At 40.0% G+C, this 27675-nt stretch overlaps 2 protein-coding genes across 4 annotated transcripts; one reads left to right on the forward strand and one right to left on the reverse strand.

Moving 5' to 3' along the window:
* Positions 1–93: 93 nt before the first annotated feature.
* Positions 94–8177, reverse strand: cUnh8orf74 (chromosome Un C8orf74 homolog). The gene is made up of 4 exons (XM_079631913.1): positions 8086–8177; positions 7608–7797; positions 3058–3455; positions 94–352 (listed from the first exon to the last, which is right to left on the reverse strand). Exons 1-4 carry the CDS (start codon positions 8128–8130, stop codon positions 170–172), a joined length of 816 nt encoding a protein of 271 aa, XP_079488039.1. The 5' UTR covers positions 8131–8177; the 3' UTR covers positions 94–169.
* rp1l1a (rp1 like 1a) lies at positions 7810–26300 on the forward strand. Of its 3 annotated transcripts, none has more exons than XM_079631906.1 (4): positions 7810–7982; positions 16640–17297; positions 18342–18519; positions 18807–26300. In XM_079631906.1, the coding sequence occupies exons 2-4, from the start codon at positions 16662–16664 to the stop codon at positions 25601–25603; spliced, it is 7611 nt and encodes a 2536-aa protein (XP_079488032.1). In that variant the 5' UTR covers positions 7810–7982; positions 16640–16661; the 3' UTR covers positions 25604–26300. The 3 variants fall into 3 exon arrangements, with proteins under 3 accessions (XP_079488032.1, XP_079488031.1, XP_079488030.1); XM_079631905.1 differs by lacking the exon at positions 7810–7982 and adding an exon at positions 9004–9156; XM_079631904.1 differs by lacking the exon at positions 7810–7982 and adding an exon at positions 12995–13155.
* Positions 26301–27675: the final 1375 nt, after the last annotated feature.

Consider the following 27675-nt stretch of genomic DNA (forward strand, 5'->3'; position numbering starts at 1 on the left):
GCAAACATGAGTGAATTGGGTTGTAAAAATCAACCATATTAGCTGCACTGTGGATATGGCCTCTACAGACAGTACACACAACATATACATAAAGAAGGTATTCATCTATTTTTATTATATTTCATGAATATCTCAAAATATACAACTTTTATAGAACTATATTTCAAATTCACTTCTTCTTTGACTTTGTAGGAGTTGCCACACTGTGCTTTTCAGGGGAAACTGGTTGATTTGCGAAGTGCCTCAGTTTCATCTGCAGAAGGTTCTCGGTGAGACGGGCTTCCTTCATCAGAGACGCCATTATAATTTCTCCTTGCGACTGCAGAAAACTGCGCAGCAGCTCTTCTACCTCCTAAAAGAGAGAATATGAGTCAAAGAAAAGTTGTTTTGCGGTTAATTCTTTGAACCCATCTTTCATTTTATTCCCACTGAGTTCATTAAAGTCCCCCTGTGGTAAAAAACTAAATAAAAAACCCATCATGTGCAAGTCAAGTCAACCATGTGCAAATTCATAAGTCAACACCATCACCATTGCTGAGTATTTTCTCCTTAACTGAAGTGAACCAAAGACTGTCTCCTAATGCGGTTTGAAATCGCTGGTGTTTCTGACATCACAAACTACCTTGTAACCAATCACGTCAACGAGTGGATCTCTGAGCTGGTGTGAGTGAGTGGAGGCGGGACTAACTTGCATATTCATAGAACCGCGTATACTAAATGAGGCAAGGGTGTAGAGTTATATTCAAGATATTTTAAGGCAATGCAAAACAAATTTTCAAGGAAAAAACTTTTAAATATGTCATTTTTGTGATCAAAGATTAGTTTTAATTTTAAAATGGTTGACTACAGGGGGACTTTAAGCACTGAAGCCTCGTCTACAAAAGAAGATAATGGAACATTTGTGTAATTTGTTACTAACACTCATTTGTTATATTTAGTAGTAGCAAGGTAAGCAGTAACTCTTTATTTTTTTAACTCATATATGAACCCATTTAACCATGACTGGGGCTTCGTCCGAAATCGCATACTCTCAAGTAGGCACTTTCATTTTGACTTCTAAAAACGTTCTATATAGTATGAATGTATAATCTGTATAACTCTTAATGTATAATACTACATTTGCTTATTTCTCCGTATTACATTCTTCTTCCCTTATATTTTCTTTTTTCTTTCTCCTTTTCGCTCTTTCAATCATGAGCGCCCTCTAGCACAATTGCACAACATTGTTTTCCAGTGAGAGAATAGAGAGAAAAGTGCTGGGTCTCAGAAGTAAATATCCCATTTATTTTCTCCCCAGAGAAATTGATTTTCATCGACAGCATATAAAGCTTTCAAGGCAGACCTACCACAAGCTCTGAGGCTGTTAAGCAATGATATACGCTTCTGTAGAGGCTGCAATCTTAGTACATGTGTTCATTTTTATAAGAAAAACCAAAGCTGTTGAAAAAGTGTCCAAGGCAGTTGTGCTCAACTGGGTTAAATAACAGAGCGGTGCTCCTTTAATCCATCTTATCTGGTAACTGCTGACAGCCTGCAGCTCCTTAAGATATTAAGCAAGAAGTGATCTTCAGTATGAGGGTGATAACCATAGGACAATGCGCAACAGAAATAATCCTTTGTTACTTCTGTCAGTATGAATTATTACAGCCTTCACATTTCACATTGTGCAATAAAAGGGCAAACTTTGCAAAATAAGTTTTTTAGGTCAGTGCCGGTGGAAGCCCTGCGGATACGCATCAGAGCCGCTCGCCAATAGCTTGGAGATTTACTTTGATGGTTTCTCAAAAGGTAATAGTGTGCCAACAGCTACAGGGCAGCTTAGGATCATAATCCTGTTTTATATCACGGCTGAGCAGGAAACAACATTTCAGGTTGCTTCGGAGACACTGTCCAAACAATATGTCTACTTGATATTTATTCCTTTTGATAAACATGTCAATGAAATGTTTAGAGGCAAGATATCACCATTACTTTTCAAAGCAATCATACTTATTTTTACCTGGTGGATGAAGGCCGGTAAAAACAAAATCCCACAGAGTAACATTTCTAGAGCAATTTCTAGATACGAGAATATCTAGATATCTCCTTCATATGGAGGGCTGTTTAAACTGGCCTGCGAAGACTTCTGGAATGAAATCTTCCAGAAGATACTGTATAATATAATTTCCATCATCTCTTTGAGTTCCTCGATTTCTGCTTCTTATCATAAATCATCAGTTGTATATTATGTCAAAATCATTGATTTTAAACAATAACTTATAGGCTAAACCTTTAAAGATAGCTTTACTGTGAGCTACAAGGCTGTTAACTGATAGTACAATATTTTCTCTCCTGTTGTAGTCGTCAGCCCGCATTATTTCAACTTAGTTTTAAAATAATTGTGTTTAACAGTGGAATCCGTGGTGAAAAACTACATGACCCATGATGCTATTCAGAAAATTCCACCAATTAGAGAGTCGAAACAAGCGTAATGCACCAAAATATATCTTTAGCCCCGCCCACTCCCAGGAAACACTGTGGATGACGTAATCAAATCGCTCTCCCTACACTCTCAAAATAAATATATATGCATATTTTACAATAAACTTATAATATATTGTTTTTATATATAATCAACATTTAAAATGTTTACGTTTTATATTTCTCCATCATTTTAAATTAGATCATGCTGTTCCCTCACTAGAGCTGTAAAGTACACAGTCTTGTAAATTTGTATTTTTGTAGCTGATTGGATTGTTTCATGGCTTATAATGCTTTGACATAGACTTTTTTGGAAATCCCTATGGGAGAAATTAATGGGAAAAAATACTTCTGGAACCAATGGTGCTGAAAAGGTGGGCGGACACTTCTGCACTCTATTACTATTTGCTTTCCAAAGAAACATGCAACCATTCAAACATGTTTGCCTGGTGGATGATAAACCAGGTGGAAAAATCACAAGACTTAGAATTTCAAGATATGAGAATATAACAGAGACCAGTAATATAAAAAACCCAGTTCATAATCATTCAGAACATCCAAGCAAATTTGGGTCTTTATACTGTAAATATTTTGTACCTGTTTGCTCATCCGGCCTTCAAATGGAAGACCGTTTAAACTGGCCTGCAATGTTGCCATCATCTGGGCTTCGGCCTTCTCTTTGAGTCCCTTGATTTCTGCTTCTATTTGGGACTGAGCCAAACGCAGGTCTTTCAGAGTCCGCTGCTGTTCCCACTCCACAGCGTCTGAACCTTCACAGAGGGGCTGCGGATGAGGTGGGCTTTCAATCTCAAGCTCGCAGCTGATGTGTTTAAGACTCGTCTCGCCGTTTAAAAATGCCTGATAAAGCCACTGATGAGGAACATAAGTTTTCACAATGAAGTCCAGGAGAACAGCATGATGAGCAGTGGAGAGACGAGGCTCAATCTGTGATAAATGATCCTTGATGAGGCAAATGACATCTGATGGCTTCAAACCTAATAGAAATATTAAAAACAAAGATTATCTCATTAATTAATCAAAGACTACAAATGATAATAAACAGATCATCTTAAGAGTAGTTATTCTACAAAGCAACCTCTTTTTTTCTAAGATTAGGACGAAAATGTGTAAAAGATATATCTATCTACTGTATCTACTCATCTAACTACATACACTCCAGTATATTGACAAAAGTATTGGAGCACCCCTCCAAATAATTGATTCAGTTGAATAAAATCAAGCACATTGGCATGCAGACACTTCTACAAACATTTGTGAAAGAATGGGTCGCTCTCAGGAGCTCAGTGAATTCAAATGTGGTACCATGATAGTAAGTCCATTCGTGAAATTTCCTCACTACTAAATATTCCACGGTCCACTGTTAAGGTCCTTGGACACTGAATCCCGAAATTCGTGTCCGAAATTTTCGCACGTAAAAAAAAAAAAAATGACCTCACGTTATGTCAATCACGCTTACACACTGCCTCCGAAACTTTCCGTCCATCATAAAAACAATTCGGAACGGGTTTGATTTTATGCGTTTTTCGCATCAGTAACAAGCATTTGAATGGTGTTTTGACAATTCAGAGACACCGAATGATGGATACAAAAGGATACGCTGTTTACGGTAAAGTTTGGCGGAGGGGGGATTATGGTGTGGGGTTGTTTTTCAGGCGTTGGGCTTGGCCTCCAGTAGAAGGAACTCTTAATGCTTCAGCACAACAAGACATTTTGGACAATTTCATGCTCCCAACTTTGTGGGAACAGTTTGGGAATGGCCCGATTCCTGTTCCAACATGACTGCGCACCAGTGCACAAAGCAAGGTCCAAAAAGACTGGGATGAGCGAGCTTAGTGTGGAGGAACTTGACTGGCCGGCACAGAGTCCTGACCTCAACCCGATAGAACACCTTTGTGATGACACTGCAAGCCAGGCCTTCTCGTCCAAAATCAGTGCCTGACCTCACAAATACGCTTCTAGAAGAATGGTCAGAAATTCCCATAAACACACTCCTAAACCTTGTGTAAAAAGCCTTCTCAGAAGTGTTGAAACTGTTATACTGTAGCTGCAAAGGGTGGTTCAACTCCATATATGTATATGTAAACCCTGCGGATTAAGAATGGGATGTCATTAAAGTTCATGTGGATGTAAAGGCAGACGTCCCAAAACTTTTAACAATTTAGTGTATCACTCTCTATAAAACACTAAATCTATCAATCAATCAAACAACACACACAATCAATCAATCTATCTATCTATCTATCGATCTATCTATCTGTATATCTATCTATCTGTATATCTATCTATCTATCTATCTATCTATCTATCGATCTATCTGTATATCTATCTATCTGTATATCTATCTATCTATCGATCTATCGATCTATCTATCTATCTGTATATCTATCTATCTATCTGATTATCTATCTATCTATCTATCTATCTATCTATCTGTCATGATTAGTGTTCCCTGTCTTGTCTATTAGTTTTCCCAGGTGTCTCTTATTTTCCCACGCCCCCTTGTTATCCTGTTTAGCTCGTTTGTCTCTGATTATTTAAGACCTGTGTTTCTGTCCTGTCCTTGTGAGTTCTTGTTTAATGTTTAACGTTGATGTTGGTTGTTCTCGTTCCCGAGTCCCGTTATCCTGTTTTCTAGTGTGTTAATAAAACGTGTGCTGCATCTGGATCCTGCCTCTTCTCTGCTTCAGCCGCACCGGCGTTACAGAAGAACTCACCACAACGTGATCCAGCAGCCATGCCTTCCTGGAATCCAGACGTGCAGATTCTCCGTCTCCATCAGGAGAATCGCTCCATAGAGGAGTACGTCGCGGAGTTCATGAGACTGGCGCCTCTCGCGCAAATGAGCACCCAGTGCTTGAAGATATTCTTCCACGGGGGATTATCAGACCCACTTCGGTCACAGATGCCCGGACCTGATCCTTCCGTGACTCTGATCCAGTATGTCGAGTGGGCTCTTTCTATGAGCGGTTCGTCGTCCGCAGTGGGCTTAGCGGAGGAGGTACGGGTGCTTCACGTGGGCTACATTCAACCGGTGCTTCTCACGTGCTCGGCCAAGCCTACGCCGCGGGAGGTTCCCACCGAGTCCGCGCTGCACGTCAGCCCAGCCGAACCCGCGCTGCACGTCAGCCCAGCCGAACCCGCGCTGCACGTCAACCCAGCCGAGACCGCGCTCGACGGACCAGAGCTTTACGTCAGTCTCGACGAACCCAGTGAGTCAAGTGCATCCTGTGAGTCTACTGAGTCAAGTGCATCCTGTGAGTCTACTGAGTCAAGTGCATCCTGTGAGTCTACTGAGTCAAGTGCATCCTGTGAGTCTACTGAGTCAAGTGCATCCTGTGAGTCTACGGAGTCAAGTGCATCCTGTGAGTCTACTGAGTCAAGTGCATCCTGTGAGTCTACTGAGTCTACTGCATCCTGTGTTTCTACTGAGTCTACTGCATCCTGTAATGAATCAAGCCCAGTGAAGCGCCGTCGCAGAAGGAGGAGGAGGACTCGTTGGGCTCGCCAGGCTCCGGAGGGCGTTCCCAGGCGCCTCGCCCTGCCGGCCCCGCCTCTGCGCCTCGCCCTGCCGGCCCCGCCTCTGCGCCTCGCCCTGCCGGCCCCGCCTCTGCGCCTCGCCCTGCCGGCCCCGCCTCTGCGCCTCGCCCTGCCGGCCCCGCCTCTGCGCCTCGCCCTGCCGGCCCCGCCTCTGCGCCTCGCCCTGCCGGCCCCGCCTCTGCGCCTCGCCCTGCCGGCCCCACCTCTGCGTCTTGCCTTACCTGCGCAACTCGGGCTTCGGGAGCCTTTTCCGGTGGCGGTTCCCAGCCTGGAGGTCTTGGATTTCCCCAAGTATTTTTTGGGGGGGGGCAGGAGGTGCCCTGTGAGGGCCATGAAGGATGCTTCGCCCTGGAGGGCCATGAAGGATGCTTCGCCCTGGCCGCCGTCACGTCATGCTCCGCCCTGGCCGCCGTCACGTCATGCTCCGCCCTGGCCGCCGTCACGTCTTGCTCCGCCCTGGCCGCCGTCACGTCTTGCTCCGCCCTGGCCGCCGTCACGTCTTGCTCCGCCCTGGCCGCCGTCACGTCATGCTCCGCCCTGGCCGCCGTCACGTCTTGCTCCGCCCTGGCCGCCGTCACGTCATGCTCCGCCCTGGCCGCCGTCACGTCATGCTCCGCCCTGGCCGCCGTCACGTCATGCTCCGCCCTGGCCGCCGTCACGTCATGCTCCGCCCTGGTCTCCCACGCTCCATGGCCCAGGCCCGCCTTGCCTGTGTCCTGGTCCCGTTCCCCTGCACGGGCCTGGCCCTCCGTCCCTCCCCCAGGATCGCTTTCGCTCTGCCCCCCGCCTGGTTCGTGTTTGGAGCGTCTGGAAGCCGCTCCTTTGTGGGGGGGCTATGTCATGATTAGTGTTCCCTGTCTTGTCTATTAGTTTTCCCAGGTGTCTCTTATTTTCCCACGCCCCCTTGTTATCCTGTTTAGCTCGTTTGTCTCTGATTATTTAAGACCTGTGTTTCTGTCCTGTCCTTGTGAGTTCTTGTTTAATGTTTAACGTTGATGTTGGTTGTTCTCGTTCCCGAGTCCCGTTATCCTGTTTTCTAGTGTGTTAATAAAACGTGTGCTGCATCTGGATCCTGCCTCTTCTCTGCTTCAGCCGCACCGGCGTTACACTATCTATCTATCTATCTATCTATCTATCTATTAGGGCTGCACGGTTAATCGAAATTAAACCGAAATTTAATTATTTTTAATTAAATAAATGCACAGTGTTAGTGAACAGCAGCTCTGTGATCAGTAACTGCTGCTCCATTACTGATAACACTGCAAGTTTGAGTCACTTGATAGGATTTTTTTTTTTTCCAGTGTGCAGAATTGTACAGCAGAATAGTTTTTTAAAATATATAATAGACAACATCAAACTGAACGCAAAAGTACAGTAAATGCAAAGATATCCTAATCTCAGTAATTAATTCGAAAACATAGCAATAAATAAAAGTGTTTGCGTAATATTTAATTTATTTCACTACAAACAACAAAACATAAAATGACGCGCGCATGGACTTTTGGGCGTCCCTGTGATCACGTGATAAACAAGTAATCAATAAAAAGCATAGCAGAGGGGACCAAAAGGGACATTGTCAAATGACCCACCTTTGAGTTTCGGCAGGAGATCTTTGGTGATATTTGCCACTTGTGCTACTGTTGACCACGACAGTCCTCGTGTAATTGCTAACATAACATTCTCATACACAAACTCTTGATGTAAATACTGTCGTTTATCGTCACCATCAAACTCTGTCCAGTAAAAACAGCTGCTCAGACGTTCAAGACCGTCATCTCTCTGAAACAACACACATCAGATATGAGGTTTTAGACAACAGGTCCTGTATGTGTGTGTGTGTGTGTTAATGCGCACAATCGTCCTTCACAGTCAGTGATAGATTTAACATTACTGTATCGTGACTTCGGATGCATCACGCGCATCTGCTTCGTGTTTATCGCCTCTATCAACAAGTGCGCGCGCAGGTAAGAGCCATCGATTTTATATCGCGCTGTTTATTTTAAGAATAAATTGTGTTTATTTGTGTAAGAATGCCGTAAAGTCAAAGGCAAATAGCTGCAGGTTTACCTTCATCCTCGATATCTCCTGTAATGCGTGTATGGAGGCCATCATGAGACGACTGCTGTTGTGTTTGTTGCCAGGGAAACCCACAAGATTTATGTTCTGTTAAATAAGACACACGCGAGCTTATATGTAAACTTTAGACACAACAATATTGTGATATTAATATGAATTATTTGATAATACTGCACATATTAGACTCAATATCAAGTCATTTTGATATTGACATTGTTTAGCTATGTATAGGCTATTGTTATCAGGAATAAATTACACTGAGGTATAATATTCATAATTTAATACATGTGATTAATATATAATAATATATTTAATTTGAAATTGAATTGACATGTTTGCACCCCATAACATAAGGGCATATACAATTTAAGAATGTCATCACTGATTCACTGATTGTCATAATTTTACCATGATGATAGCCTATATATAACTCAACATATAATTGTTTTAATAATGGTTTTGTGTGTGGCAATCATGTTGTATTTGTTTTATTTAAATAATGTGGTACATTTATATTAATGTGAGTATTTTATCATAATGTAAAATAATAATTATTATTATTATTAATCATATTGTTGTTTGATATTTTGCTAAGGACAATATTTAGATTTTTTTGTAATAATGTGATTAATTGCATGCTATCTGCCTTGGTAGTTTTTTTTATAAGAAAAAATGTCTAACATGACAACGTATATTGTCAACATATGCCATGTAACTTTTTGTTGGTCAGCGCAGGCCAATAGTTTTCTATATTTGTGCATTTCTATGCCTAAACCATGAGCAACAGCTAATTTTTGGAGATCTAAGAGTTAATTCCGTTTGGCACAGATGGCCACACAGTATAATCCTCTTTCAGAGGAGTCCCACTTCTCCTCCTCCTCTCTGGATGAAGGTCTGCCTGTGATAATTAGCCTAATGGAATGAATGACTGTGAATAGACAATATGCAGCTGTGGCATGTCCGGGGTTCGTCGTCGTGGGTGAAAAGTGACTTTCTTCACAGGAGGGAACGCCATGCTTTCATCCTCACCTGCGTGAGCCGGAGGAAGGAGCGCTCCTTTTTGTAAGAAAAACTGTTGAAATTTCTAAATGGATTACTTTAAAAGTATCGACAGAGCTTGGAGGTTTGGTGTCGGAGGATTTGGCAGTCGAGGCGAATGAACCTGTGCCTACAGGGTTAAGCCAATGTATGGAATTAGGAAAGAGAATCAAGATGGCTCTATGTTTGGTTAATAAAAGCTCTGTTTTTGCTTAATGATTTTAGTGGAACATGCAAAAAAATTAGGATTTTCTTACTTAGTACTGTAGTTTTGTCATGTCTTCCAATACAAATATCCAAATGAATCAAATATACATTTACTTTAAATGAAAACTTGATTACGTCTTTTTTTTCTGAAAAATATTTTAAAATTAAGTGAGTTTATGCTTAAAACATCAAAAATATCTGCCACAGGGGTATAAGAAAAATAATTTAGTTTCCCTTTTAAATTAAAGGGTTCGTTCAACCAAAAATGTCAAAATTTACTCACCTTCATGTCGTTCCAAACCCATAAGACTTTCGATCATCTTCAGAACACAAATTAAGATCTTCTTGATGAAATCTGAGAGCTTTCTGTCCCTCCATTGACAGCTACGCAACTACCACTTTGACGCTTCAAAAAGTTCAGAGATTGTTTTGGCTTTACAGCAGCTCTAGAATACAGTTATTGTCCAGCTAAAGTTAGTTTTCATTGATTCACTTCCTCGCAACGATCATTAGTTATTAACTTAGGGGCCGCTAACACGACCCCGTTTTAACAGAAAACCTCTAATGCGATCCGGCCGCTCATTTACACAAAACAGTGCCTGGTGTCTCGAGAACGCAAACCATGAAATAGGTTCCAAGGTACAAGCCTTGAAAAATGCATAATACAGAATTATTTATCGCTTCTGCATAGATAGCGATAAATATCCCACGTGAACCGGAATTATCCCAACAATGTTTTATCTGTACAGAGGAAAAGGGAAGGGAGGGAAGGCTTCACAGGGGAGAGACTAGTTGACACTTCAGGACTGCGTTGTCGTCGTGTCCAGGCGCTGGTCCTTCATCAGATCCGGATACGGCCTAGATCCGGCGGACTGCGGTGAACCCTGGGAGTAACAGAGAGACTAATTTTAGCATAGACACCATCCTTCTTATGATGTAACAAGTACATCAGGATTTATTGGAAGTGTTCCCGGTGAACCACTGGAGTCACATGGACTATTTAGGGCACCGATGGTGAGAGGATCCTATTGGAATTGCTCCGTTTTTTTTATGTTTATGTCTTTACTACCTTTCTGGGCCTTGAAAGTGGTAATAGCATTGCAGTCGTTCTGGGGTCAGAAAGCTTTTAGATTTCATCAAAAAGATCTTCATTTGTGTAGGAATAAGGGTCTTATCTAACTAATCGATCAGTCATTTTTTAAAACAAATACAAATATATATACTTTTAACCACAAATGCTGTCTTGCATTTACGCATTACGTAATCACGTTGGAAAGGTCAGTACCTGACGTAGGCGGAAAATGTGGGGTAGGGCGAATAACTCATTTAAACTCATCTAATTTTTTCCTCCAACTTCAAAGTCGTCTGACATCGTTGTTTTACCTTTTTTTCTTTCTTTTTTTTATAAAGGGCGTTTGACTTAGTCTTTGCACATTCTCTTTGTAAACACTAGGTCGGTACTTCCGTCTACGTCACGCGTGACCTTTCAACATGATTACGTATTGTGTGACGCATCACAGCTAGTGCAAGACGAGCATTTGTGGTTAAAAAGTGTATAAATGTAATTGTCCCTTTGAAGCTGCATTGAAACTGCAATTTGGACCTTCAAATCGTGGTCATTCAACCTGTTGATAAACGTTGAAGTCCATATGGAGAAAAATCCTTGAATGTTTTCCTCAAAAACAAAAAACAAAAAAATTAACTGAAGAAAGAAAGACATGAATATCTTGGATTACGTGGGGTTGAGAAAATTATCAGGAAATTTTATTTCTGATTCTGAACTAATCCTTTATTGACATAATTTAAATTTTTGGGTGAACTAGCCCTTTAAGTTTATTTCTCTGACCCCATTTGTTCTTTTGTTAAGCTTAAACTCATTTAATTTTGAACTCAAAACAAGTGATTTAATTATAATTTTGCATCTCAAGTAAATGTACCTTGATTTAAGAATGTTTAGAAACTGTACAGGAGATTAAAAAAATACTGAAGAAGACAGTCATTTTTTTGCAGTGTGAAGTAAGAGATCTAAGCTAAAATAGGGAAATGCAATTATATGGACTACAGACTGAAGTATTATTTGTGTGAAAGCTGATAGGTTTCACAAAGATGTTACCAGCTTCATTGCTTTGAATGTCAGTAGTTACAAATGCTATGAGTGTAGGCTAGCCGTCACATTATATAAAGAATTTCTTATTATGTAGTCATATTTACAATTCACATTACAGAATTGTTTTATGTTGAAAAGTGACTAATATCTAAGCCTTTATATATTAATTAAGCGTTAACGATCTTGGTTATTATATGCCTTTTATAGGCATTATGGAAATAATTTTTTGCTAATTATTTAAATGATCCTAAACAGATCTGTTAAAGTTGTTTTTGTGTCCCCTCCTTCTTTTCCTACATATCCCATGAGACTTAAACGTGTCTCAGTAATCTGACAGCGTTGTATTGCAGGTTTCTCCCAATGGGCTGCCAAGTTCTCACTTACTAATTGTGGAAATCATGTGTAGCACTTTCAATCGTTAATTTAACCTTTAGAGATTTATAATTAGTGTAAAAAATATACACCTCTCAGAGGTGTTTTGTAATTAATTAGCTCTAAATGAGCTCTGTGCTTGGCGTGCCATTGCAAGAATTGGCAGTGTCGCAATCAAACATACGTTAAAACATCCGTATTAATGTTCCCTCGGCTTGCGCGTAATAGTGGGTCACTTAAGAGTACAGAGGATGTGCTGTCTTTTCCTGAGATTACAGTAAGCCTGTGCTTTGGCAGTACTAGAGTGAGCAACAATCACTCATGTTCTGTTATGGTCAAATTTAGTTTTTAAATTACTTTTGGCCAGTAAGCTATAGCCTGGAACACCCTAGCAACGCCTTGGTAACCACTCCGAACACCTTAGCAACTTTATAGCAATGTCTTGGCAACCATTGACAATACCGGAGTAAGAGTAAGCAGCCATAGGCACTATTTACATTCACTTTCATCTCAAGGTGTCCTTAGAAACTGAAAATAAATCAGTTCGAATTAAGTACCATGCAGTTTGATATTATTAGGAGCATTCATTTTCAAACCATGAGGAAGGTTCATCCCAAATATTCACTATGCCAATTATTCTATCAAGAGTTCAAATCTGCTATGTTGTCATTACAGATTATATATATATATATTGCCTGATTTGTATGTCATATCTGAATTTCATGAAGCATGTTAAGAACATATCAGGGTATATTTCGCCCCCAAATATAATAAAAGAAAATTTAAAATATAATTATATAATTTAGTGCTGTCAAAGCGATTAATCGCATCTAACATAAAAGTTTGTAAATAATGCATGTGTGCGTGTCTGTGTATATGTACGATTGTTTCACATGAATATACTAACAGGAGTGACATGTTATGCCAGTCATCAGATATAAGCAGTAGAGAAGTGAATTTGACAGCAGATGTATTTTCCACCTCTGTGTTTGTGGAATAAAACAGCCTGCCATCTGGGGGTCAAAAAGCAGACGTCTCGTTGGTCTGCGCATCTCTGTTTATGCAATCCTGGTGTCGCTGTCATGTGTCTTACACTCCCCTATGAGTTCAGTGAAATCTCAAGATGATTAAAGAAGCTTTTCGTTCTATCCTTAGCTGCCAAAGGCCCTGATTAGTGGCCAGACTGTTTGTGGGAGGGCTTGTGAACTTGTGTCACTGTAGCAGTCGTGTGCTTGGATGCTACCTGGAACGCTGCTCTGTATAGTCAGATTTTATTGTTATTTTTAATTTTTTATACAGTTTTTTTAGCATCAGATATGATAATGTATTCTATAAATGTAAGTATATTGTTCATATTAATATACATTTCATATACTATACTTTTTTTAGATTGAGCTGGGCTACAGAACTAATGCTATTTTAATCGTCTAAATTGCAGAAATATATCTAAATATGCCTAAATATATATATATATATATATATATATATATATATATATATATATATATATATATATATATATATATATATATATATATATATATATATATATTATTGATAAACCTAATTCTTTAGTGAAAACATGAGCTTGTGGCAGTATGTCATGGCGTTTGTGGTCAAATATAGATAAATGATCTATGTTTTATACTTAAAACATAGAATATGTCAAGAATCAAGATACTGTCATTAAATGTTTTTTTTTCCTCCAGGTACACTTTTTATTTTATTTTTATTTTGTTATAAGAAATCTGGTAAAACTCTCTTTGCTCTCAGTTTGATACACAAACTTTGCTCAGAGATGATGCGCTTGAACTTCTTTAAATGTTGGATTAAAGTTGCCTGTTAAGGACTAAGTACTAAATGCAATTTAAGATAGTCTGTAACTGTTTCTCAACGTGCATGAGATTAACCTCTGAACTGGGGCCTAGTTTTACTGTTGCTTAAACTACATAACATCACATGTCATCTAAAGTGTAATAGTTTAATACAAGTTTGACTGCGTCCTCATGGCATGACTGGATGTATCACAATATCTGTGTTTTCTGTAATACCATTGTGTTCTTTGGTATTTTGGAGTACAATGATAATGCCATGGTTCATTGTATGAATATGCTAATCATACAGTACCATGCTACTCCCACATTATTTTGTGATGCTGATGTCTTTAGGATGGTTCTTTGCCTCCACATCGTGCTGTAAAGTCATTTAATGTACAGTTAGCCGTGGATTATCCAATACTTAAACTATCCAATAGTGACATTTTATCAACTATATTTCTGAATGAGAGATTGAAGACTGAATACCTGTCTTAGCTTGAGATACCCGACATATTTTAATGTCCTTTCACACCAAAGATAACTATAATGATAACAATAAAGACAGTAAGACACTGTTCAAAAAAAAAAATCTAAAAAATAATAGAATAGCAGAGTTCACACCACAACTTTAATGATTACAGAAAAGAGAAATGATATTGTTGAAATCCCTTTCAGAAAGATTTTTTTCAGCTGATGAACGATATAAACATAACAGCCAATCAGAATCCACCAGACTTCAAAGAACTTAAGCATTTAAAGCAGAAGAGGACGCTTAAGTTATAATAAACTGAATGATAGGACGCTAATATAGTTATCTGCTAACACTTTATTTTAGGGTCCAATTCTCACTATTAACTAGTTGCTTATTTGTATGCATATTATAGGGTATTGGGTGTTTATTAGTACTTATAAAGCACATATTAATACCTTATTCATGACCATATTCAACATCCCTAATCCTACCCAATACCTAAAATTAAACAACTACCATACTAACTATTAATAAGCAGTATTTAGGAGTTTGAGGCAAAAGTCGTAGTTAATAGTTAGATAATTGTGAGAATTGTACCCCTGCCCTAAGCTAAAGTGTGACCACGACCAGTTATCATTATAGTTAGCATTCTTAGTGTGAACGGTGCTTTAGGTTTGATCTTGGTGTTCTGTTCCTAGAAGAGTTCTCAATTGACCTTTCGCAATGACCCGCCTCCCTTAGTTACTGTCGCTATGTCCGACAAGCTACGCCGCTCTCATGCCACACCATGTTCTCACGCAGTGAAAAATACATCGCAGAGCAGAGAGGAGACTGACAACACACTGACAGACAGGACAGACCAGGTTACTTCTTGGTTACTTTTGACATTAAACGTATTAAACAAAGTCTCACCTTTCAAATTTGGTCATTTTTTTAAAGAAATTTAAACAATAAATACCGTTTTGTCGCTCTTTAATGTGTCTGACAGATCGCTGTAGAGCATCAGTTAAAGCTGTTCGTGAACCGATCATCTCTTCCTTCTAGTTAATTTATAGCATCAAATAAACATGAATGAACATAAGAAGGAATGTTGTTTTAACCGCGGAAAGGCGTCCGTACACTGCGTTTTTCAAGTTCAAATCCTCCCATGTTAATCTAACTAACTCTCCTGTCTGCTTTGTCTGACAAAATGGCGGATGGCGATGTATGATTGGTCAGATCACCTGTCAGTCAAGCTCCCTGCGAAGGTTCAATTATGTTTAATTCACTTTGTCTCACGTTTCTCCTATTCCTTGGCAGAATAGATTTTAGAATCAAATAGAATAGAGGCATTGAGTCATTGTTGACATATGGCAAGACTAGAGCCATGAAATTAATGTGGATTTGGTCTTGGAAGATTTTGATGAGAAATGTTTGAGTTTAGATTAAATATTCTGATTACAGACTGGTTTCTTGGCAAATCTGAGCACAATTTAAAGTCCCACTCCGATCATATTTTGAGCTATTTTTAAACATTCCCAGTGGTCTTTAAATTATGATTATGCCATTTTTAGCCAAAATCTCAAAACCTGTGCCGTTTTCTGGGACTTCGCTTCAGCAGAGCGGCAGTAGCTCATTAGCAATTCGCCTCTGCGTTGTGGGCGGAGCCGTTGGCACGGAGAAGCATTACAGTATTATATATACACGTTAATTATTATTATCCGAAGTTAATCAAAGTTATCACCGATCACCGATCATTATTTCACTCCGAGACGTCGCGGTAAAAAACAGCTCGACTTCGTCTCAATATTTCATCCCTCCCACAGTGATCAATCAGGACACATTTAGTATCAGTGGATTGCTCGGAATTTCGGTATTATTATGATGCTAATGTCACCGCTATATCTGAAAAACTGACTGAATCTCTCACGAGTGATGGGCTTGACACACGAGAGGACAAACGACTGCGACAGGCGAAACTCGTCGCCACCCGGCGTGTGCAAGTCTACTTGGACGAGCGCGGAATTTCACATGCACGAATGTCGCCTGTTGCTTGGCTGGAGGAGGCTGGCTGCCCTCTCTCTTTATGTAATGATGTAATTACTGACGGTATCAGTCTGTGCTCTCCAAACTTTAGTTTTGACGATTGATAGACGGTGAAAAGTGACTTATTTGTGACAGTATGTGTTCCAATTTGAGTATGAGCTCGTGGCCCCGCCCAGTGGAGTTACTACGTCATAACTCCAGTCTATTTTAAACGGCATTTTAGCGTCTGCTACTGATTCACAGACATTTGAATGTAGAAATACTCAGAAATACAACTTTGAGCTTATTTTTCTCAAGATATGTCCTCTAACATCAGAAAAATGCCACAAGAACATGTTAACACCTAGAAAAACATGATTTTCATCGGAGTGGGTCTTTAAGACATTGTTGAAACCTCTTCTCAAACCCTACAACAGATTTAATCAAATTTCTTTCTAAATGTATGGGCTTGAATTTGATTGTGAGTTACAGATAATTTCATTCACATTTCCAAACTCTTCCCCACAGCTTGAACTGACGTGGAGAAGAGATGCAGAGGGTGGCCCCAGGCTCCTTCGACGCCGATAGCCATTTTCAGAATGAACAGTTTCCTCATCCTCCAGCGTCGTCTTTTGGCTCCAGCGTGAAATTGGCCAGCCCAGCCAAGAGAATTACCTTCTACAAGAGTGGCGACGCTCAGTTCAAAGGGGTCAAGATGGCCATCCATAAACGCAGCTTCAAATGCTTTGATGCCTTATTGGATGACCTTTCGCAAAAGGTTCCTCTGCCTTTTGGTGTGCGTACAATCACGACCCCCAGGGGCACCCACAGCATTAAACATTTAGAGCAGTTTGAGGACGGAGGCTGTTACTTGTGCTCTGACCGCCGCTACGTCAAGCCAATCAACATAGAAGCTGCAGGGAAAAGGCCTGCAGTCTGGCACCACCACAGCCACCCACATAATACTCGCCGGAAGCCCTCCCGACCTGAGGAACCCCCCTCGGGACATCAACAGCACCATCGGCACCCCAAAAGGATTGTTCTAGTGAAAAACAATGACCCTGCTATTAGGCGATCCATCATTCTGAGCAGAAGAACTGCTCGAAGTCTTCGCGTCTTCATGGACGAGATTTCAGAGCTAATGCAGTGTCACGTCAAGAAACTTTACACTCTGGAGGGACACAAGGTCAGGGAGGATTTCATTTCTTCAGCCATTCTTTAATTAGCCGGGTCAAGTATTTTAGGAGGCAGGTGTCAGGTCAGGACAGACCTGCATGCCCTGGGAAAAGTTGTTCTAGCTACTTACAGTATCTAAATGTATCTTTAAGGGGTAGTTCACCCAAACAAAATATTTGTGAACTCTCATTTTGTTTCCCACACATATGCTTTTCTTTCTTCTGTGAAACACAAAAGGAGAAATTAAAGTATGTTTACATTGTTCTTCCATATAGTGACATTCGGCGCTATAAAAGATAAAAACGATCCTTAAGACTTGTTTGCTAGTGTTCTGAGGAACGGACCAACATTTTATTAAAAAGTCATTATTTACTGAAAAACTTGCCCTCCACCATAGCTCTAAAATCTTTTTCATGCATGCACATATTCTGTATTGATGGCAATGACACCAGTTGCCAGTGGTTTTTGCGTGTCTCATAACCAAACGTTTGAATGTGTGTATGCACTATTTGAGCACTACAGGGCAAGAGTTTCAGCGAATAATAAATGTTTATAACAAATTTCGCTATAGTTGTCCTTTTTGGAGTTTGACAACCCCATGCAATGCTCATGTACATCAGTAAAATAACTTTCTGCAAAGCATCTCCCTTTTGTGTTCCATGGAAGCCATACAGGTTTGAACAAATATTAAGAAGATGAGTAAATGACACCAGAGTTCTCATTATTGGTCGAACTATTTCCTATACCATTTAAAATCAGCATTTTGTGTTTAATTGGTTAATTTACATATTTACATAAATTAATATGCTGCTATTGTCATTGAAGAGTACCATTATGTTTGAGTTTTTATGATTGAAGGTTCACAGTTCTAAAATGAATCTATTAGTGAAACCGTGTTAAGCATTTTAGATCAGTCACAAATAAGGTTACATTTCAGATAAAATGTTGATGTTAGTAGGTAGATGCCTATGTAGACAGTGATAGTAAGTATTTGTCTCCAAGTGGATTTGACTCATATGTATTTTGTCTTATGTTTATTCACTGCTCTCCATAGATTGACAGTATTCAGAGTCTGATGCAGTGTCCTAGTGTGCTGGTTTGTGTGGGTCGAGAACCCTTCAGACCGTTGCTTATGGATAGCTTGAAGAAGCTCTCAGATGAAAAGCTTCCAGGAATGCGCACAAGGTCTCACTCTAGTATCTGCAGCGAAGGTCATGAAAGCAAAAAGAATGGTAAATATTTTCTCTTATTGTGTACACAGTTCGGGATAACTATCGTTTATATTTATTTGCTTTAGGTGAATCATCATAGTGATTAACAACCCATCTGCCCATGCACGTCTAATAATAGACTGAAGGTGAAACCGCCATCCACCACCAACTCAAATGCAGTTAATGTATTATCAGCGCTGGTGAATCAAGAGCATGTTTCAAATATGCGTCGGTATAGTTGCTTGTTGTTGAAAAGATGTGATTATTCTTCATTTATTAATATTTGTTCTTTTATTTTGTTTTAACAGTTAACTTTGGCCTGGAGACAAAGAAAAGCATTATCCATCCAAGATCCGACTCCAGTAATAGATCTACAAGATTCTCACTTTCTTCAGAAAAGTCATATCAGAATGGATTATGCATGACACCAGGACAGTCCGGCTGTGTCAGCACCTGTCCTTACGTTAAAGAAGCCATAGTGAATGATGACATTGAGAAGAGAGTGCTTGTTAACAAAGACGGCAGCCTTTCTGTGGAGATGAAGGTTCGCTTTCGGCTTTTCAATGATGAGACTCTCCAGTGGTCCACCGAGATCAAGAAGTCATCAAAAAAAGGGAATGACTCTGGCTTTGTAAAAGACGGCGATTATCTTCAAGCTAAAGCTGAGTATTCAGACCCAGACTCCATCTCTGCATCTGAGGAGACTGATGAAGCCTTTGCAACAAAGCTGCATCAGAAGCATCTCGAGGAGTCACTTCGTCAGAACTGTTGCAACCACTGCCAAGAGTACGACATCTGGAAAAACCCCATGCACAAAGACCCGGGGGCCTACAAATCACCCAGTTCCAGTGGATCAACTCATAGAGTTGTAAGCAAAAAGTCATCGGTGGATAGTACGCACACAATTTCTCGCTCCAGTGAGGAATACACTGAGCATGTGGTGGAAAAGGCCTTGTGCTTTCAGCAGACAATGGAGGAAGGGGACACCAGAGTAGAATACTGTGCTGTGAGTCATTGCTGCAATCGAAGTGAAGTATCATGTGCTGGAATCACATCAAAGAGCAAGAGATCTTGTGAGGACAGCTGTGAAAGTCACATTAAAAGTAGATGTTCTCATACAGAGCCTGAAATCTCTCCTATGCCACATTGTGCTGTCACTAAAGTCATGGAAGAGCGTCCGATTTCTGCAGTCAGCAATTCGTCCAAAGTGCTTGAGTCTTTGAAAGAAGATCAGAATGATGATGATTATGATGAGCTGCCTCCAAGTATCTCGAGAGTATCACACTGGTCTCAAAGTGACCATCTTGAGAGTGATGATCAACCCAATTGCGTTCATTGTTGTGGCCACCAGACTTTACCAAGATCTTATTTATCCCCCAGACCTCCTAGTAAAGAATCAAGCAGTGTTGGTCACTCACTGAAGCTCAAAAAGTATAAAACCACTTTTGCAGCACCAGTAGAGCAAGACGGGATGAGTACAACATCTCCAGTTTCAAAAGTCTCCTCCAGATCCCATCCAAGTCACTGTGGAGCCATAACCCCAAGTTCAGTTTCATCTGCTTGCCAGCACAGGCCTGAGGGGAGGGCTTGTAGTTCAATTTCTAGACATAGCCAAGCATCTTGTAAATCTAGAGACAAAACAAACAACCCTGAATCCAATACATCAGATCCTCTGGAGGTATGTGATGGTGACGCTGAAAACAGATCTTTAAGTGCCACGTCAGGTGTGTCGAGAAGATCTGGCAAGTCAGCTGTATGTTCATGCTGTGGTGTGAATAAAATACTGACTGAGAATCCAGAGGGGAGTGAACCAGAGAAAGCTGATTCCATATTGTTGAAGTCAAACAAATCTGCTGCATCAATTTCAAATGTTAATGAAAACTGTGAACCTGTTAATAATACATTGGAAGTGGAAGTCACACGGGAACGCTCTGAGTCTGCACTGTCTAAAAATTCAAATGTCTCTTCTACTTCAAAAACCTCCAAAAGGTCCAACCGCTCTGCTCATGAAATGTGTTCTGTTGGGAAATCATTGAAATATGAACATAATGAAACAGAAAGTGTTGAAGAAAGAACCAAAAGTGCCATGTCAGCAATGTCAGCCAGGTCAGACTTTATTATTTCCGAGAGAGAGCCCACACCAGCCTTGGTCCTGACAGAAAGCGATGAAGCTGGTGAAAAAAGCCAAGAAAGAGCTGTCAGTCCAATGTCTGCTCATTCAAATTTATCAGTTGCATCGAAAACATCCCACAAATCAAAATCTGCACATTCAGAGAAAGCTAAAACGCCTAAATCTTGTAGTCCAAATGATTTAGAGGAAGTGCCATCAAAGTTACTTAATTCTCAGGGTGATAAATTAGAAAGTGCTGCTACTCAAAATCATACTATGTCAGATAATCATTGTGAACAAGACACAGAGTTTCTTCAACAAGTGAGATCAACTAGTGCCATGTCTAACAAATCAGACCGATCTTCTGAACATCCATCACATACATCAGAGCAAACAACTAGGTCTGTCAAATCTTGTTGCGACTTACAAGACAAAGCCACTCCGAAGTCCATCAGTTGTGATATTCAGTGTGAGCCGGAGACTGAAGTAACCACAGAGGAAAGACTATGCAGTTCACTGTCCAAATGCTCAAAAATTTCTGTAAAGTCAAATGCATCCTCAAAGCATTCACACACAGAGTCTAAATCTAAAGAAAGAGTTAACAGTGCAATGTCTTGTAAGTCCTGCAAATCAAACCACAACTCTTCAGAAAACACAGTTCCCTCTGTACCAAATCATGTAACACCTGATGAATGTGCAGCTCCAAAAAGTGAGTCAAGGAGAGCTACCAGCACAATGTCTCAGACCTCAGAAAAGTCTAATGCCTGCTCTGAAAGATCCGTTAAATCCGGCGCAAAGAGCCCTGCCTTCCAGGAAGTGGATAATGGCAAAAGCATGACACAAAATGCCTTAACTGTGAGCACTCCATTGCCTAGGACAAAGAGGTCTCCATCTCCTAGATCAAACCATGACACTAAAATTAAGACTAATAGCCGAGCAACAAGTGGGATGTCAGTAAGCTCTAATGTATCCTCGCAATCCCAAAGATCCAGTAAATGTAATTGTCACAGCTCCTCGAGTTGTAATTTGAGAGAGACAAATCCTGAGAAGCAAAAAGAGGATGCCAAAGATGAGAGCTTGTCAGGAAAATCAAAACTGTCAGCTAATTCTCTTATCAATAACATTAAGTCTTCAGGCAACCAGTTTGATGAACCTCTAAGCCCAACATCAACAGCGTCTGTTTCTATCGAACTAGGAGAAGAGCACAAGGGTGATGACTTTGATGAACGATCAAACAGTGGCATGTCAGCCATCACAGAGGACAGTGGACATAAGATAGAGAATGTAAATGGAGTGGATGCTGAGGAAAGGCCAAATACAGAAGTGTCTGTGAATTCTGCAATTTCAGATAGACCCAAAAAGTCCCATCACATGAATTATAAGACTTCTGTTCAAGCCCTCTCGCCTGTCTCAGCTGAAAGTATTATGTCAGCAGAACTGAAGAAAAGCAAGTCTGGAAGCCAGTTAAATGAAAACAACATCAGAGTGCCCTCCACTTTGTCACTGTCATCTTCACAAAGTAAGACACCCTCCAGAGTTTCACAAGGAAGTGCTAAAAATACAGTTATGAAAGGAAGAGATTGTGAAGCTCTCAACAACACCAATCATGCAGAAAGGACTAAAACATCCTCAAAACATGACCAAATTGAAACAGCATCTGGAAAAGCTACACCAGCAAGTGACTGTTTACATTCTTCAAAAGCCTCTGAACATTCAATGAAGTCTAAAAATGGCCAAAGTACTAGAGAGAATGAAAAAAGATCTAAATGTTCTTCCCAATATTTGGAAATAAATGGACTGAATATAAAATATAACTGCAATAATGATAGGGGCATGGTTAAGTCTCTTAAAACATCATCATCAGACAGAAGATCTGTGAAAAATGATACATCCAGGCCAAATTCAGCGGTAATGTCTGATATTTCCCAAAATTGTATAAGTCTACCACAAGAGATTCCAAACAAGAAAAAAACATCAGTCAAGCATCCTGATTTCTCAAGCAACAGTGATTTATCTCAGGCACTTTCAGCAGCAGATTTGTTGAGAGATATTATTGGTATTGAAAGACCAGTGAGTAGAGGATCAAAGTCAGTTGCCTCCAGCAGAAATGTTGACAAGGTAGAAAATAAAAGCCAAAAAAGCAGCAGGAGCAAGCATGAGGAAGTCAGCATCTCATTGGAGTGCAACAACAAGGAACTGATGGCGTCATTCTTACCGAACGCTTCCCCTACAGAAGTTGTGAATGACTGGCTTAGGAAGATTCCCATTGAAGGCCATGTTTATGAAATGGATGTCGAACTTACTGAATATATGAACCTGGCTCAAGCTGACGAGGACACTTATCAAAGGGAAAAAAATGATGCACCAGAAAGCATAATTGAGGTTGAGGAACCTCAGGAGGACCAAGCAGGTGAGAATTATATTCAGCAGGAGACCAACAACAGTTGCGGTGAAAAAGCACAATTGGAAACTCATGAAATGGATCCCGACCCTGAAGCATTAACCAAACAAGGCAGTTTACAAAAGCAGTGCCATTCTTCTGTTCAGGTCATGAAGGTTTTACTGGGTCCAAAACTAGACAGATCCAGTAGTTTACCTGAAGTCTCCCCTGTTTATGGCAGAAAATTAAGCCAGTCTGCTCAAGGGCTGTTGGACTGCCTTGCAAATTTACGATTAATTGACTCCGACTCTAAGAATGAAAAGCAACGTAAATATAATGAAATCATGATGATCCTACAGTCGCTCTGGCTCCAAAAGCCCTCTGAGGATGAACAGACAAAGCAGAACACAAAGGAACATCACTTCGCAGAGGATGAATTTAACCCACGGTCTTCATCTGGGGTTGATGTTGGCAGCGGCTCCACCGGCTCTGTTAAAGGTAGCATGAATGGCATAGTAGGAAAAATAGAGACCACTCAAGGCACAATACCACCAATTGCCGAACAAGAGGCATCAGTGGAAGATAAAGATGAAGAAGAAAATGAGGAAAAGTCTACATCTCCTGTATGTGAATGTTTAGATCCATCCAAAGTTCTCTCAGATCCAGTAACTCCAGACATTGCAGAGCGAGTACTGGGGAGTCCAGTAAATACACAACTACATGATGACAAAGAAAATGGCATATTGCACGAAGAAGATGTTGAAAGCAGTGATGATAAGAAAGAATCAGATGAAACACCACAAACAAGCTCCGGGAATGAGAGTAACACAATGAAATCTCAAGAAAATACAAGCTCAGGAACTCCACCGTCTGTTCAGAGAGCTCCGCTTATTAAAAGAGTTTCACAGGACCCAGATCCTGTTTGGGTACTGAACTTATTAAAAAAGCTAGAAAAGCAGTTCATGTTACATTATGCAGATGCCATGGCAGAGTTCAAAGTGAGGTGGGATTTGGATGACAACGAGATGCTCAATACAATGATCAGCGAACTGAAAGAGGAAGTACACAAACGGATTCAATCGAGTATTCACAGAGAATTGCAAAAAATCCAAAGTCGGGCTGGTAGGGGTCCGAGACCTCCAGGAAATACTCTATCGAGAGAGTCTACGGTCCAGACTGACCAGCGACGCAAGCGTCTTCGGGTCATGCGCAATAAGTCCATCACCATGTCTAGGAGTGAGGAAAACTACACTGCATCTGGTACTGAAAACAGTGATCAACGCAGTGACGATGAATACTGCCCATGCGATGCATGCATGAAAAAGAAAATGGCGGCAAGGCAAGCAAGCTTGCAGCAAGCTCAGGCTTTGACTTTGGCTCCAGTTATGATGGAATTTGATCTGCGGAAAATTTTACAAATGAAAAAGGATCCAGCCAAACCTTTAGAATTGAAGCTGGAAGAACAACGCACAACCAACTTGACTGAAGAAAACAACTTAGAAGTGGTTCATGAAGAGGTAGAAGATACGAATGATGATACCAGAGGCCATGATGTTGAGACGGCAGATCAAGAAGAGCCAGATGGTGATCTCATTGCAGTAGATGGTGAAAACACAAACAACATAAAATATGTTTCTTTAGACTCTGAGAAAGGAGATCAAATTGAAGCGGAAACAAATGACAATAGAGAGTCTGATGATGTGGAAGGTGGTGAAGATGAGGAGGAGAAAGAAGGTGAGCATGCGAAAGAAGTGGTAAATGGTGACACTGAGGGGAAAGAGGAAGTAGAGTTTGTTGAGGAAGTGACTGAAAAAGGAGATACAGAAGAGGATGGTGAGGAGAAAGACAGTCTTAAAGGAGATGCAGTAAATTCAGAAAACAGTGATATGGATGCGGAGGTGGAAAAAGAGAATGAGATGACAGAAACTGGTGAGGAAACCGAATCAGGTGACAACGGAGCAGAAACTGAGACTGGGGAAGAGAGTACAGAAGACAAGTCTGCAGAAGATGGTACTGATTCAAATAAAGATAATACTCCTGAAACTACTGAAGGTGAAAAGTCAGATGAGACACCAAATGAAGAGTCTGACAGTGAGAAGAATGCTGAGGGAAGCCAAGATGGATCTGCAAAGGACGATGCCGAGGAAGATGGGACATCAAACACAGGACAGGACGAGGATCAGCCTGAGGAAAAAGCCAATGTGCCAAAGGTAAAGATCGAGGTTGAGGTCGAAGGAGACACAGAAAATGAAATGGACAAATGTAGCTCTGTTGAGGAAGATTTGAAAAATGATGATCAAACTGATGAAACTGTTGCTGTTATCTGTGAGAGCACACTAGCAAAACAGGCAACAAGAACATCAATGGAATCTCAACCAGGATCCGTGGAGAACTGCACAAATCAGACAGCGCAAGCTAAACTGAAAGATCTCCAGAGTTTCATGGAGAGTGTTGAAAGTCAAGGAGACAACATGGTTGTGATTACTAAACAACCACCATACAAAGAGTCACATGGACAAGGAAACCTAAAGAACATGTGCAATGGCTTGACTGAATGGCAAGTGTCTCCTAAAATAAGCAACAGGGCCAATAAACAAAAGAATACGAAGGATTGACAATGATGTTATGGCGAACCATAAAGAATATTAATATTTAATTTGATAAACCCTCAAATAAAGCACTTTATTTTGTATTGCTAATGTTCCTTTAGATGGGACTTAAAGGGCACCTATTATGACATTTAAAATGTTCCTAATGTTGTTTAGGGAGTCCCCAACAACAGTTTTACATGCATGCAATGACAAAAAACACTTTTGTTTTCGTATAATATGCATTTATTTTTACCTGATTTGCTCACTGACTCCCAAATGAATCGTTCAACGACTCGTTTTTCAAACCCCTCCTTTGCGCGACGCTAATCTGCGTTGATTGGTCAGATGACCAGCAGTGTTTACATAGATAATACTTATTGTTTAACACGGAGTACAATGATGCTTTTATCAATTAAATTGTGTTATAATAATTATTATAGTCCACTGCTTTGTAGTTTGTAGTAAAAAACTAAAAATAAGATAAAGAATGTAATGTTATGTTAGCGAGCATAGCAGAGTTCATATTGTAAAAGCACAATCAGTCTTTGTTTGCGTTAGCCCGATGCATAAACATAACGTTTTTACAAAAATAAAAAAAATAAAATGCAGTTACGTTACTACGAAGTATTACTCTATTCTTTAAGACAACTCCGAAAACAACGACAAACACTTCACATATCTCAATACAATTGTCATTGAAGACCTAGAAGCTAAACGGTGCTTACACAACAAACAAAATAATTATTAAGCATGCTACATAAAACATAAAAGCAACAATTATTAATAACACTTACAGGTTGTGATACGGAGGAGGAAGCTGATGCAAATACACTTGGAACTGAACCTTCCTTCAATATCAGCCGCCTCGCGAATCCAAGTTTGATTGCATTTAAGTTGGTAAAGCAATCGTCTTGAAAATGGCGCGAGCAAAGCACAAGGCTCGGACTATACTTCTGTGGTATAGTTGTATATATGAATTGTAGCCACTTAGTCTTCAAATGCTCCTCCTTGGGCAGATCGCACTTCAGAACGCAGCTTGTGTGTGTGTGTGCGCGCGCGCGCGTGTGTGTGTGTAGCGTCTTGTCGCCGTGATGTTTTCAAGTTTGCCTTGGAGCGCAATAAGTGGGCGTATCGTATTCAAATAACTTGACAAGTTGACGTCATCTAGTAAGAGAAAAAGCTTCGGTCTTCTAACGATTCATAAAAATGACTCAGAGTCGACTCTCACTTTTGAAAGACAATAACTTTATATACGGTGCACTTTCATATTTCAAACTTTGCAGGATGTTTTTGTTCACTTAGATCTATGTTACACACTACATGAAAGGTAAATTTCAAAATTCCATAATAGGTGCCCTTTAATATTTAAGATGATTAATCTGTCTTCAAATACATCTAAACAGCTAAAGAGAAACTTTGAAGAGATATCAATTCTATTTATTGTATATTTCCATGTAGTCAAGGTATTTTATTGACTTCTATTTAACTTATGGAATCATATACACAGGCAGTGAAATACTTTATAAACAGAGTCTTACAGGCACAAAAGATTATACTGATACATTTTGAATTCACAGGGTACTGAATGTTAAAAGTATAATTATTTACATGCATTGTTCAATCAAACCTCAACCAGTGTTAGCATTGCATTACATTTATTCCATATGCTAAATGGCACAATTATATTTCAAAATATATAATTGCAGATGTAAGAATGGGCTATTACCCAAATTAGTATGAGAGACGTTCAGTTTAGCAGCAACCATGACTGTATATTTCGAAATGATTTATTTATTCATGAAGTGAAAAGATTTTCTAATGCTGCTAAGTGGTGCTTAATGCTGCATTTTACATCGTAAAACATCTTGACAGATGTGGTACTTAAAGCATCCTTGACCAAGGTTTGTTGTATGCTGCTATTGTATTGTATCATTTAATAAATGCTCAATTCTGAGAATGTCATTTGTTGTTTTCATAACAGGCCAATGTCGACAGTAAACTAAACAAGCAGTATAATGTTATTGGTGCACATGTTTAGGGTTAGGGGTTTATTCTAAACTCCCATCCATAAGGCCAGAAATATGCTCAGTATTTTA

This window comes from Phoxinus phoxinus (genome assembly GCF_949152265.1).
Source record: "Phoxinus phoxinus genome assembly, chromosome: 13".
Taxonomy (NCBI): domain Eukaryota; kingdom Metazoa; phylum Chordata; class Actinopteri; order Cypriniformes; family Leuciscidae; genus Phoxinus; species Phoxinus phoxinus.

Excerpts from the sequence above, each read along its gene's own strand:
- cUnh8orf74 (XM_079631913.1), bottom strand. The coding sequence starts at position 8,130 with ATGATGGCCTCCATACACGCATTACAGGAGATATCGAGGATGAAG. Across the intron at positions 7,798-8,085 it reads AGGAGATATCGAGGATGAAG|AGAGATGACGGTCTTGAACG; the intron begins GTAAACCTGCAG and ends GTGTTGTTTCAG. Across the intron at positions 353-3,057 it reads AAGGCCGGATGAGCAAACAG|GAGGTAGAAGAGCTGCTGCG; the intron begins GTACAAAATATT and ends TCTCTCTTTTAG.
- rp1l1a (XM_079631906.1), top strand. The coding sequence starts at position 16,662 with ATGCAGAGGGTGGCCCCAGGCTCCTTCGACGCCGATAGCCATTTTCAG. Across the intron at positions 17,298-18,341 it reads ACACTCTGGAGGGACACAAG|ATTGACAGTATTCAGAGTCT; the intron begins GTCAGGGAGGAT and ends TGCTCTCCATAG. Across the intron at positions 18,520-18,806 it reads TCATGAAAGCAAAAAGAATG|TTAACTTTGGCCTGGAGACA; the intron begins GTAAATATTTTC and ends TTGTTTTAACAG.